Source organism: Macrobrachium rosenbergii, chromosome 14 (assembly GCF_040412425.1).
Source record: "Macrobrachium rosenbergii isolate ZJJX-2024 chromosome 14, ASM4041242v1, whole genome shotgun sequence".
NCBI classification, from domain to species: domain Eukaryota; kingdom Metazoa; phylum Arthropoda; class Malacostraca; order Decapoda; family Palaemonidae; genus Macrobrachium; species Macrobrachium rosenbergii.
In genome coordinates this window covers 21,752,878-21,767,182 of record NC_089754.1, presented here as the reverse complement: position 1 = coordinate 21,767,182, position 14,305 = coordinate 21,752,878, and the positions used below count along the sequence as shown (strand labels likewise).

Here is a 14,305-nt window from a genome sequence, read left to right as displayed (position 1 = left end):
GGATGAGGAAAGTGAAACGGCGTCTGGCATCTTATATGGTGAAGAACTAGATTAGGTGTAAACGTGATGTATATGAAGTACACATATATATATATATATATATATATATATATATATATATATATATATATATATATATATATATATATATATATATATATATATATATATATATATATATATATATATATGCCCTGTAACGAACAACCTTACTGCCCTTTGCTATTCCGGGAGCAAAATAAACAGGCGACAAGAGTACGTAAATGATGACAAAATTAAAGTTGCTATTTTACCTCGTTGCTGTGTATAGCAGACTTGTCCTTCCGTGATTTTTTTTTTTTTTTTTTTTTGTCTCTGCGTGTTTCATCACCCTCTCTCTCTCTGTGCGTGAAGAATAGGCATCTACGCATGAACTGACGCGCTGGAACATAAACACGTATGATATACAATACTATTGTTTTGCTTCGCAAATGTCAAAATGTATTCTGCTGTCGTCACCTCAGTAAAACAGCGATGGTGGTCCCCGACAAAGAAGAGCGATACCTGTAATGACATTTTTACTGTGGCTTCATTTATTTAATGAGTTCTCTTTTATACTACCTCTGGTATTATCTCTTAAAATAATAATATGAGCATATATATATCATATATATGTGTGTATGTATGTATATACAGTAGGTAATCTTGTTGGCAGAGGCGCACAATTGGAAGAGGTAAATGATGCATATGGTGTGGTAAAAAAATTATAGGTTAATAAAATAAAGGAGGAAATTGCTTATATTACAATGCAAAAAAGAGAAGTTTGTATTGTGGTATGTAACAGAATGAAAGATATTAGCAAGGCCATAATGAGATAAAAAGAAGTTGGAGTTAAGATATTAGTAGATTCAGAGTTGAGTTTTGGTAATTATTTATATTAGCCAAACATTATTTTTTGGGAGAAAATAAATTTGTTAAAAGGGTAATTAGCAGATATAATTATTATATATGTGGTATGCTTTAACGATAGAAAGTTGCAAAGGAATCGATGAGAGAGATCATCGTCCCTTTTACATAAAATGAAAAGCGACAGCGGTGTCTTTAAAAATTGTGAGTCTTCAATTAAGAAAGTTAGATTGAAACAGAAGGATTGATGGGAATGAAGAAACAATAGGGCTTACACCAAAAAAAAAAAAAAGAGCGCTGAGTAGATTACAGTTGTGTGATGAGTTTGAGAACAAGGTGTAAAAAGTTCGGCATGACGCAAACGAATGTAGAGAAGCATAGGTAGGAATGAATAAACATGCGTTGCGCAGGGCGTTTGAGGTCCATGGCGAAGGTAATTTGTTGAGAGCAATTAGAGCCTTTCATGTTCGAAGTAAAGTATGTGTCAAGAACGTTGATGGAGGAGTGGCTATTTTGATGGAAAAGTTGGTCTCAAACATGAGTGTACAGTATTATGATTCCATGACTGCTGATTATTTTTAGTGGATGGGGTGATAAAAGAGCCCAGGGAAGGTTAGGAGATGGAGATGAAACTTAAGATGAGAAAAGGTGTTTCTAATGAAGCGGTGATGGGCTGACAATTCTGATGAATCCGGTTTATTGAGGTAGAAAGAAGTTGGAGTTAAGATATAATTATTAGATTCAGAGTCGAGTTTGGGTAATTTTTATTAAATATGTTTTTTGGGGGGGGGAGAAATAACTGTGTTAAAACGGTAATTAGCAAAGGGAATGATTATATATGAGCTAGGAGAGAAACAGACATGAACGCTTTAGTAGTTGAAGGGGTTACCATATATGTTGGAATGATTCTGGAAGCGACTGTTGAGGTTGCAGTCAGATCAATTAAGAGCCGAAGAGTGGGAGAATTCCAGGAATAGAGTGGGTGATAATGTAGGTGTAGCAGCAGATGATGACAGTATAATAACTGATTAACCTAGCAATATGCAAGTGGTATGCCTGAACGATACAAAATTGCAAAAGAATAGACGAGGGAGATCATTGTTCCTTTACATAAAATGAAAAGCGACAACGGTGCCTCGTTGCCTTTAAAAATTATGAGGCTTCGTTCAGGAAAGTTTGATTGAAACAGAATATTGACAGGATGATAAGAAACAGTAGGGCTTAGAAAAAAGTATTGCGCAGATTGCAGTTGTGTGAAGAGTTAGGGAACAAAGTGTGAAAAGTTGGGCATGACCCAAATGGACGTAGAGAAGCTTAGGTAGGAATGAATAAACATGTATTGTGAGGGCGTTGGAGGTGCATGGTGTACAAGGCAATTAGTTGAAAGCAATTAAAACTTTTCATGTTTGAAGTAAAGCATGTGTCAAGAATTTTGATGGGAAAGTGGCTATTTTAATGGAAAAGTTGGCCTTAGACAGGGTGTGTATGATTCCATGACTGCATAACATTTTTAGTGGAAAAAGAGAAACTGGTAAGGATGGTGAGAGACTAGAGATGCACTGATAGTGTTTGCTTACCAGTGTAAGTTTATTAAAGAAAATGGCTGTAGAGAAGCTGGAAGTACACGAGTAGAAGTTGGAAGAATGAGAGTGATTCCTTTTTAGTAGTATGTTGGAGTAAATACATGATGGCAAGTAGTGATAAACGTGACGGCTTTTAGTCTTTCTGATAAATACTTTTTCGATGTTATTGCATTCAGCCAGTAACTCTCCGGTGTTGGTCATTGTAAATAGAGAGGTAAACAATCATGAGCTATGATTCTTTTACTGGGAAGAATGCGAATAACCGAGTAACTTCGATTGAGACTAGGTCCGGTATTTCAAAAATGGTGTTTAACTTGTACAGTTATCCTTCAGGAGGTATTCTTCGAGGAGTGAACATGCTTAGTAGAGCCTGAGCAAAACTGGCTTTGAAAAATACCTCCTGAAGAATGGTAAATGTACGGAAGACGATCTCCACATTTCAAATACCAGACCTAGTATCCATCGTAGTTACTGTGTTACTCGCATCAGGTGCACTCTTTCCCAATAAAAAAAAAAAAAAACTCCTAGTTCATGACTGTTTACCTCTCCATTCACGGAGGATGACAAACTTCGGAGAGTTACTGGCTGAATGTAGACAGGATGTTCAAAAGGTAGATACTTTGGAGGATTTTTGCACAGCGGGTTCATCCTCTATTCAGAGTTAATATTATATATTTACATGTATGTATATGTATATATATATATATATATATATATATATATATATATATATATATATATATATATATATATATATATATATATATATATATATATATATATATATATATATATATATATAGTGTGTGTGTGTGTGTGGTAATTATGGATGAGTCACTGATGGAAAAGTGCTTACTTTCTTGTATATACTTTTAAAGACAATAAATTTTTGGCACTCCAAATCAGACATACAGCGTTTCGCATATGAAATGCGATGCAATATGATAGCTTTCGTTGAAATACTTTTAAAATTACATGAAGTCTTTGTCGAATATATCATGTTTCTTGGACTTCTTCAGTTATGCTGCCTTCTTTAGCGTTTGATGTGCTTCTTCTGTGATTTAAGCACATATAAGGAACGCATGTTGCTTTTTATCCTTGAGTCTTACAATGTATACGAGTATTTCATATGAATATCTTTGGTGTCTTGTGCTTGTGAATTGTTTTCGCCTTTTCAGTTTTTTCTAGTAAGGGGGTAGTGCCTAAGTGCACCTAATGCGGTGCACTGTAGGCTTTACTTAAGGTTCTAGGCAGTGCCTCTTCGGCCCCAAGCTGTAACCCTTTTCATTCCTTTTACTGTACCTCCATTCATATTCTCTTTCTTCCGTCTTACTTTCCACCCTCTCCTAACAGTTGATTCATAGTGCAACTGTGAGGGTTTCCTCCCGTTACACCTTTCAAACTTTTTAACTGTCAATTTTCGTTTCAGCGCTGAACGACCTCTTAGGTCCCAGCTCTTGGCCTTTGTCCTAAATTCCATATTCTATCTATCTCTTGATGCTGTTGATTTATGTTTCCTCAGCAACAGTATATTTCTGGATTTTATTGCCTACATTTTTCTTTCACAGAACACGCTCCATCGTCACAAGAGACACGCGGACGACACAGAGGCGGAGTTTCGCCAGAAACAAGAAAAGATGAAGAGTGAACTCAACGCTGAGGTAAGTATTGAATTCCCTCGAAAACACACCTTGGACCAAATTGTCACATCTGAATGTTTGCGTGTGTGTTAGAGAGAGAGAGAGAGAGAGAGAGAGAGAGAGAGAGAGAGAGAGAGAGTTGCTGTTTGTTCTCGCGTGGTGGTTTTCTGATTATGTAGCTAGTTTCACTATTGAATGAATTTCTTCTTAGCCAAGGAATTTAACAAGATTATAAGATTGATGATAAATGGTAGGAAAGATTGGAAATTGGAACTTCTGACGGCTGATACCTAATTATGCGCTCAGAGGCGTCTGAAAATTAATCGTATGACTCGTGACTGCGAGTGATGAAAAAGGAAAAATAGTTTCCCGTAATATCACAGCCAGCATCCGCATGATAAAAGTTGCCATTAATGGAGTTTCGGTTTTACTGTACGAGCATCCCGGCGTTAATAGGATGCTGGTTGGTAATACCTTAAATGGATGAATTAACTATGTTTTCGCTCGTGTTTGTATTATTTCATGAATTTGATTTCCAAGCCTCAGTGTATCTAAATGATTGGCAATTTAAAGAGGACATTTAAAAAATAACTAACTCACTCTGTACTAATACCTTGGGGGAGAAAATAACCTTTGTGAGTGGTTCTTTTGGTCTAGTCATTCCTAATGAAGAATGCGCTTATTTGATATGATGGTAAGAAATACGGGGTTCATGTATTTTTTTCTGGGGGGGTGGGGTAAATGCATGCCAGTTACTGTAATTAAATATCTTGATGTCAGATGTTTTACGTTAACACTGAACTTGAATTGCCATACTATTCCATTTGAAGTACATTTAACTGAATTATTTTTTACATCTTTGAATTGAAATAATCTGTCACTAACACATTTTATTTTCACTCATAACAGCGCTAATGAGTGAGACGAGATGAAAACCCGAGTTGCGAGTTTTGTTTTTTGTATTACTTATAATCATCCTTTTTTTGTTTTTAGCATCATAAAGGGGAAGAAATGTTGTAGCTTAACTGTTAATTGTACATTCTTAGCAGTCTTATTCTTTGAATCTCAGGTTGCGAGCAAGTATTACTCGTAATTGAACAACCAGTGTTCCAGATCCCGAACCGGACGAGAAGGGAATTATACACAATATATATGGGCCCGATAGTCGATTGTTGTGGTCGCAGCTGGGGTGAACAGTAAAGAACCAGTAGACTTGACAGATTATTACTCCGTCAAATTATATGCCATAAAGAGAGGGTGGTTGGGGTAGGACCTCTACGAGGTAGAGGCGTTTGGAATTACAATTTTGTCGTTTAGCTCTATTGTTGTTTCAGTTCGCCATCCCGTGACTGAAATTATCAGATTCATGTAAGTTTAATTTCTGGAGCAGAAGAAAAAAAAGGATATTACGAGTAATAACCGAAGTGCACCGAGGTATAATTATACATTACGGTAAACTTTAATAAGAGATGCATTTTTTATTTCATGAGAATCCTATGCTTTGAGAAATTTTCGTTTTCATCTCAGGCATATTTTTTTTTTTTTATTTTGAACAAATGAAGTAGTCAAAATGCAGAAATGAATAAAAGTTGACGAGTGTAACTTTTTTTTTGTTTCGCAAGCATTATGCAATCACAAGCTGGAATCCGATTGAAACTGTATCCCGACAAAATTGAAAGCTATTACCGCAGTGTGGGTATCAGGCAGACAGCTGCAGCGTATCTGGTTGTTGTCTTTATTGCTATGAAAATGGTGACGAGGATGATGAGTTGTGAAGTAATACAAATAAAAAATATTTGGATATGATTCCCCCACCCCTGCTTCAACATGTACAGTATTCACTTGTATTTATTAACATTCTATGGTTTTTATTTTTGTCTTTTTTAGACTCGCCTTTATTCATCCCAATAGATTGTTAGGTTTTGTTTCTTCATTAACACGTAGCTAGTGTTATTTCTTTTATACTCAGTATAGTAATCAACACAATTGTCTCTTAAATTGTGGGGTATTAATATCAAGAAAATTAAGTGAAAAACTAAAACGTGAGGAAGAAAAATAATGTTCACATATAAAAGAGTGAGAAAACTGAATCTATCTTTTTTCGCCAGAAAATAGTTGAGAAGCAGTGAATGTCCTTATAAAATCATTTACGCTTCCATTCGTCTTTCGTACAAAGATATTTTCCCTGCCTCCTTAACCGTGGGAGAAAAAGGAAATAATATCCTGTCACTCACAAGAAAAGTTTTGTTTTAAGAACTGAAACAGCAGTGAACGTTTGATAATGGACAAACGTTTTGTTCAAAGCCTGAATCTGATTCTTTTAGGTAAACTGTTAGCTTGAAAACTTCACAATCCTCTTCTTTTTCTTTGCGTTCTTAAAGCTTGGGTTTTTTATTTTTCTGTTGTCTAGATTTTTATTTAACATTTATTGTTATGTATTTCATTTGCTACTCTGCACAAATCATACAATAGTTGATGTTATTAGGGAGTATCGTATTACATGCTGTCAGGCCTTATCGTTAAACTTCTATCAATATTGAAATTTTTGATGATTTTGAAGAAAAGAGGGATTTTATGCTGTTTCTGGTGCTTATGGGAAAAGTACTATTGTCATGTAATTGCTGATTCTGTCAAGAAGTTATTGTTTTTCTTGAAAATATTCCTAATTTCATACATACGTATACACGAGGGAAATATTTTACTCCATGTCGTTCTTGATACCCTTAAGATATTTCTTCATCCTTCACGAGCGCCATGTTTCTGGTCACCAAATGTCCTTCGTAACTGTTTGAAATTACAAATACTATTAGTAACAAATTGCATTACTCTTTTCCTTTAGTGGGAAGACAAACTGAGGACAGAGTGTTCCCGCTTGAAAGCCGAACTAGATGACCTTCACGCCGAAGAAAAGCACCTAGCCGTTGAATCCATGAAAGTCCAAAAGGAACAAGAAATCAGGGCGCTGAAGCAGTCTTGGGAGCTCCGCCAGGAGGAGATGGCAAAGGAGGTGAGCAAATAAGATGAAGGTCTTTCGGATTGTAGAATTGTACGTTCTGTGAATACAGATTTTAAATTAGCGTCAGAGATTCAGTGGTCATTGTTGATCAAGGTAAAGAAGAAAATAATAATTAAAGAGATCTGTTAGATTTATTCATGTTGAAAATAGCTATTCAAAATTATAAGTAAGCCTTGTCTAATCTTAAGGAAATAGATAGACAGTGAGAAGACTGGATAGTGATGTCTTTCCAGGCATAGATGTAAACAGGTTCAAGAAAGACTAGTATTGTACAGAGATCAGAACTATTAAAATACAAGAAATACTAGTGTTCAAAAGTTTTCATGGACTTGCACATTTAATTAATCTTTAAGGCAAAGTGACAAAAATTTCAAATCTCTCTAAAATATTAGTAAACTGGTTCACTGCCTTACTTTTAGTGTTGGTACACCAGTGGTTCATTATTCTAAGAGAAAGCTTTTCTAGTCTCATTGCCCAGAGATTTAAAAGATTTTATATGGTTGGAAAACAGTCCATTAAAAACTTTGAAAGGCAGCATCGTAAACGTTGGGAATTTTCATCGAAAGGAAGCAGTATTATTTTCCTAGGTTTCAGATCGAATTTGAAGCAATAGTGATGAATACTATAATGTTGTATCTAGATTGTCGTAGATTCATTGCATATTCATTCAGCCAACCATGGCTGAAATTCTTAAGGTGTTAAATGACACAAGCAAATTTTGCCTCTCCAACCCTACCCCCAAAAAAAGGTGTAACCTTGCCATAAATGTTATTCCAGTGTACTATCAAATCATCCACTTTTAAACCAATTTCACATCTAAAAATGGTCAGAATTACCGTTGTAAATTAAGAAGTACTAAACCTTAAAACGACTAGTCAAAGCTGAAGAAAGTTCTTAATTTAGATTTAGCTCTCTAAATACATTCATTTTTCTTCTAGCTATTTAACGGTAGGAATAGACCTATTTTGTTCATGAATCAGAACACCACCATATGTTTCATTGCCTTTGTACTCTTAATTAATAATTCAAATCATGTTATCGGCTAATAGTTTTGATTTACCTTACAAGGTATCCATTAAAGAAATCAGAGGAAGGCATCCTAACGAAGGTAGTTACACAGTGAATATTTTAAAGCTTAATAGGACGAAAATCCATCGGCCAACAAACTAAGGCGACAGGGGTTTGGTAAGCCAAATTTAATAAGACTATCTTGGAGGCTGTTATCATAGTGTGGCCTTTCCCCCAAGAATATTAACAATTATGCTGTTTCTTTCTATAGAGGTATAGGCTGTTTACCTTATATGATAAAAGAAATAGAATGAAAATCCTTTTAAAAATTCTAAAATTAAATGTAGATATTACATAGTATAAAATAGAGAAATTGAGAAAAAAATCCTTAAAAAAAAATCCCTAAGGAAATGCCTACTTTGTTTACCAACCTACTACCCTCAATGAGAGGGGCCCCTTTAGACGAAAATGTTTTGAGGAAAATGGAAAACGGTATGAATAGCGTCGTATTGAATGGAAAAAGAAGGAGCGTTACTTCTCTTTCTTGATGAAACATGTTCCCTGTTTTGTTTTAAATAAAGAGAAATAATTTGCCTTAGCTATTACATTGCAGGTGAAAAGGTAAGGAAAATCTTAAATTAACAAAGCAGAGTATAATGAGATTTTTCAAATTAGGAAAATGTCGTATTTTTAAATATATATAAAAACAATTTTTACTTTCATCTTGACTTCTTTTCTTTACAAATGTATAGATTCAGAGATTCCGATCTACTCTTCTACCCTAAAAACTATCAAAATATTTTTGTCGAGGATTTTGACGTAGTCGGCAGCTCATAAAACGAACAAATGTGCCGCATAATGCATAGAAAGTAGGTTTATGATTTTTGACAAACAACTTCAATTGGGTCACAAAAAGTGCAAAATTCGAGAATCTGAATTTACGCTCATGTTTTTATGGAGTTGTTTTCCCTCGTATTACTTATCTAAATCCTCAAAAGAGGAATCACACGTAATCCACAAGAATATATCGCTGCGGATAATTTTGTTTAACCTACTTCCTTACCTTTTGAAGCGAAATATACGTGGTGAGAGATTTTTTTCTTGTTTTTAAGCTTTATCGAATTTTACATTTTCATTGCTTTTTCAAAGATCCTTAATTCCAAAACCCATCAGATCTCGACGCTAAAAGACAGCCTGACAGACAAGGACGCTTATTACCACAAAGAGATGGAAAACCTCAGAACCAACGCCGACAGGGACGTGTGGGAACTCAGAAGGAAGTTACAAAAGTTGGACGAAAAGAACTGGACACAACAGGAACGCCTTCAGGAGAAGCACACCGAAGAAATGGGTGAGAGAAAGATTTTATAAATAAAAGAGTTCATGGTGGTTAAAAAAAAACATACATCGTTGCAAAACTTAATTTTTGTTGGTTTTAAGCAAATTGCTAGAGGCAGTTTATGATTTGAAAAAGAAAGAAAACTGCAGTCATTTTTTTTACCAAATATTAAATGAAATTATTCCATGCATTTCTTTGTTTTTGTGTGAAAATAACACTATATCACATACATCGATGATGATTTTTATTTTTATAATCTTTTGCAGAACGCCTGAAACAGGACTTCAAGGAACAAGTAGCAGATCTAGAGGCCCGGCTTGCCGTCACCTCCCAGATTTCGGGTGAAGATGATAGAAGGCAGTTGGAGAAATCCCATAATGACGAGGTGGAACACCTTTGTGAACAACACAGGAGTAGTATGGGTAAGGAAACTTAGCTTAAGGAGGATAGTATAGAATACGCCTAATCAAGCAGGGAATGAAAGTTAATGACTTTTCGGTAGGAGAATAAAATGAAGATGTTATTTTTTTGTCGGTACCATTATGTACAGGCGCTGAGCTACGTAAGAATTCAGGTACTGAAGGATATTTTTGATAAGTATATCAGTATGTTTGTGCAGAAACACAAGTCTTTACTATTATTGTAGTTTGATTTACTGTATGTCATCATAGAAACCTAAAGGAGTAATGGGTTTCTGAATTAATCACTGAATTAGGGAGAAATGGATTTCCATAATACTGATGGAGGTGAGATCATCATTATTGCATAACAGCTCAGCCAAACTACTGAACTATAATGCAACCTTCGTTCTAAAACGATTGGCAAAAACATCAGAGAGAAAGGGAAATAAATTGGGAAAAAAGGGACCCCATGACTAAAGGAGAGAGGGAAAGCAATAGTTTAGATTATACAGGTAACGTAACATAATATTGCTGATATTGGTAAATAATGAAAAAAAGTAGTAGGAACTAGGAAAAAACGTAGCAATTGAGTCTTTTGCTGTTTTGTACGTAAGCTTTCGATATTTATAAAATTGTAGTAGATAGTTGAGAACTTCATCATAGCAAAGTATTACATATCAACCCAGAACCTGATGTAACGACGATGTGCCAAGATTATTATGATGTAAAGTTTAGCTGAAAGTGCAAAAAAATCCAGTAAGATTTCTTTTTCACAATAATTAACAAAATTCAAGATAATCATATTATGGTAAACAAATAAACATCTTTACCGCCTTTCCCAGAAGCAATAATGAAGATCATTCTTTGACATTTCGTTGCCATTAATAAACTTTCAGCAGTTTTCTCCTTTTTTGAGAAATTCTAAAACAACACTAGAGAATTTCACTCTGAAGAATTATAGAGAGCTCAGAGACTTAGTCGGACATTAGTCTGCATTCCGTCATGAATTAGCGATTAATTTCCCTTATCAACGCTTCAGCCACGCATTAAGAGAATACTTTATCATATTTACGTCATGAATTCATAGAATAAATTTTCTTAATAATGTTTCATCCCAGGGTTCAATGGATATTCGTTATCATTTCTAGTAAATCTTCAATAATTATTATTATTATTATTATTATTATTATTATTATTATTATTATTATTATTATTATTATTCAGTAGATGAAACCTATTCATATGGAACAAGCACACAGGGCCCATTGACTTGAAATCTTTAAGCTTCCAAAGAATAAGGTGTTCATTAGGAAGAAGTAAGAGGTAAAGAGAAATGCAGAAAGAAGAGATCTCACTTATTATTAAATTAAAGAAATAAATTAATGGATAGATAAAAAATGTATCAAAATGCAAGAACAATAGTATTAGGGTAGTAATGCATTGCATTTTCGCTTGAACTTCTGAAGCTCCAATCGCACGACATCCTCTGGGAGGCTATTCCACAGTCCAACGGTGTGAGGAATAAAGACCCGGAACTGAGACGTCCGACAGCGAAGCAAATTTACTGCACATTGTTGCTAACTGTTCAGCGAATCTGGTTGCTCTCGGCAGCTAAAGGGGATCAATGATCAATTGTTAATGTGAAAGATCTCAGTTGAAATATAACTTATGAAAAAGTGACAAACAAGAGACCATCCGTCTATAGTCCAAGTCTTAACTGCTGCTATTAGGAAACAGAAACCTACCACCACGAACCACTCTGTCTAAAAGAGATAAATATCTGGCAGAAGCAGACATCCACACCGGAGAACAGTTTTCCAGTAAAGGAAGTACAAATGACCTAAAACAGGGTGCACTGATTTTATCACTTGTAAATATATGAGGTCTTACCAACAATACCTAACTTACGTGCGGCATTTGCTGAAACTTCATTAGATGCTTTTCAAAAGTTACATGTGAGTCAAAAGTTACACCTAGAATAGTTAAAGCTTCAGACTCGATCAGCAAAGTTCCATCTACCCGAAGGGGAGGATGGGGTGGAAAATCTGTACGAGATCTGCTAATCAATAGGGTTTTCATTTTACTACATCATTCCCTGATTCATTTCTCATACGTGGAGACTTTACTACACCCACAAGTGTTGCATCATCGAAATACTGAACAATCTTGTTTTCCAGGCCAACAACCATATCACTTGTATACACTAAAAATAACAGTGGACCAAGAACACCGCCCTGTGGAACTCCAGACTCAAGAGGTCTTTGTTCACTAAAGATCCCGTCCACAGCAACTCGCTGCTGCCTACCTGCAAGGAAAGAAGTAATCTTAAAACATATCCACCCACACCAAGATTCTAGTGTCTGGTCATTAACAAAGGCAAAATGTCCGTTAAGTACCATATACTGTATAAAAAATGGAAAAATAGCGAGAGATAAGATTAAAGGGTGAATCAACCAAATTAATATATACAAATAGCATTGCAGGTCACAAAACTTATGCTATAAAGCATGACTTTCAAAGATTGCAGCCTCTCTTGAATTTGCATATAGACAATGGTCTAAAAATCCTAATTACCATTGTAGGAGAAAAGGAATTAACCAATTTTGTCCGGGCGATAAATATCTCAGTAGGCTACTAGTCTCTAGAGAGCTGAACATTTTCCATCTGCAGAAATGAAGAATGTGGCCTTACTGCCGTCATCTCCACTAATACAGAAAGTCTTTCTTGGAATACCCAAGTTCATGGAAGCATCGGAAGTAAAGTATCGTGCTACAAATAAACTCATATTAAAGAGTAGGAGTAGAATTTTTAACTAAGCAACCAGTCTTGGCTATTTGGACTCGTTTCATATCACACTAGATTCAACACATTTAAAAGCTGTAGATGGTTGTTAAGATCTACAGAAACTTTTATTATTCATTAGTTCCCATGAGAAAACCCAGTGTTTGAGAAATGGACGTAAATTTTATGGGAATGTAGTTTGTATTTCTGCAGGCAATAAGCAATCTTGTATACACTGTCATGAGACAGGGGCAAGTTTTTCATGCATTCGTCAATTCACCAACGGATTGTGGGAGCATACTAAGAAGAGTGAATAATGGCATATGTCTCGAAGTGCCTCGCAAGTGTCTTACCGTTTCTAGCAAGGGCATTACTGTTAAGAGCAAGCGTCTAAATTCAAATTATCTGTAATTAATAAAGGTAAACCTTCTCCAGAAAAGGATAGAGGAAGACTGGCCTGATACTGCTGTAATGCACTAATATAACCATGCAAAATAACACTCACATTACTGCTCAGTTTCCCCACCAGGAATTATATTTGTTGCCTAGTAACTTTTAAATAGATACATTAGATCGTATGGAAAATATGATGCATCTCCTGTAGGATGAATTACGATTGTGCTGAATGGAATGCATTTCTTCCCTGAGACATGCAGTACTATGGTGAACTGGTCATGGCTGCCAATGAACTTTGAAAGTTTTCTCAGTTGTGGCCTAAACTTTACTAGAAGTGTGTAGAGTTCCATATCACCTGGAAACAGCCAAAGATATAGACTTCCTAAACAGACTTACTGATTGACCAGTAACATCTCTGACAAGTTTATTTCTCCTAATACTGAAGTCTTCAAAAATAATAAAATATGGCTAAGGGATTCAGGGATTATTCGGAGTACAAAAAACACACGTGTATATATATATATATATATATATATATATATATATATATATATATATATATATATATATATATATATATATATATATATATATATATATATATATATATATATATATATATATATATATATATATATATAATCATAAAAACGCGCGCGCGTGCACATATACATGTATGTATTATATGAATGTCTTTTACTGTAATACAACGGTATAATATGAAGATAAAAGGGCCATAAAACACTATTGGAACATTGCAACCATATATTTTGGGCACTTCCTTCTGTGTCCCTGTGCACTGGTAAAATATGGACAGATGATGTGTTACACGAGTATATATATATATACAAGCATATGTAGGTGTGGCAGTATGTCGCTGTTGGGGTGCAAGTGACCGCTGAACCAGGAAGGATGGGAATTAAGCTATTCCCTGGTGGTTTTGGCCTCATTAACTCCCGTCTGGCGACGAGTCCGGTGGGTGTATTTTCTGGAACATCTGCTTGAGAAGAGGCCTGAGATATATATATATATATATATATATATATATATATATATATATATATATATATATATATATATATATATATATATATATATATATATATATATATATATATATTATATATATATATATATATATATTATATATATATATATATATATATTATATATATATATATATATATATATATATATATATATATATATATATATATATATATATATTATATATATATATATATATATATATATAT

At 34.6% G+C, this 14,305-nt stretch overlaps 1 protein-coding gene across 16 annotated transcripts in view; it reads left to right on the top strand.

The window, feature by feature from the left end:
• LOC136845771 (trichohyalin-like) overlaps window positions 1-14,305 on the top strand; it is a 576,224-nt gene that overhangs the window by 550,921 nt on the left and 10,998 nt on the right. For all 16 annotated transcript variants that reach the window (XM_067116039.1, XM_067116041.1, XM_067116040.1 and 13 more), the window contains 4 exons: window positions 4,037-4,129; window positions 6,948-7,115; window positions 9,306-9,483; window positions 9,738-9,893. In XM_067116039.1, the coding sequence (XP_066972140.1) occupies window positions 4,037-4,129; window positions 6,948-7,115; window positions 9,306-9,483; window positions 9,738-9,893 (595 nt within the window). The remainder of the gene's footprint in view (window positions 1-4,036; window positions 4,130-6,947; window positions 7,116-9,305; window positions 9,484-9,737; window positions 9,894-14,305) is intronic.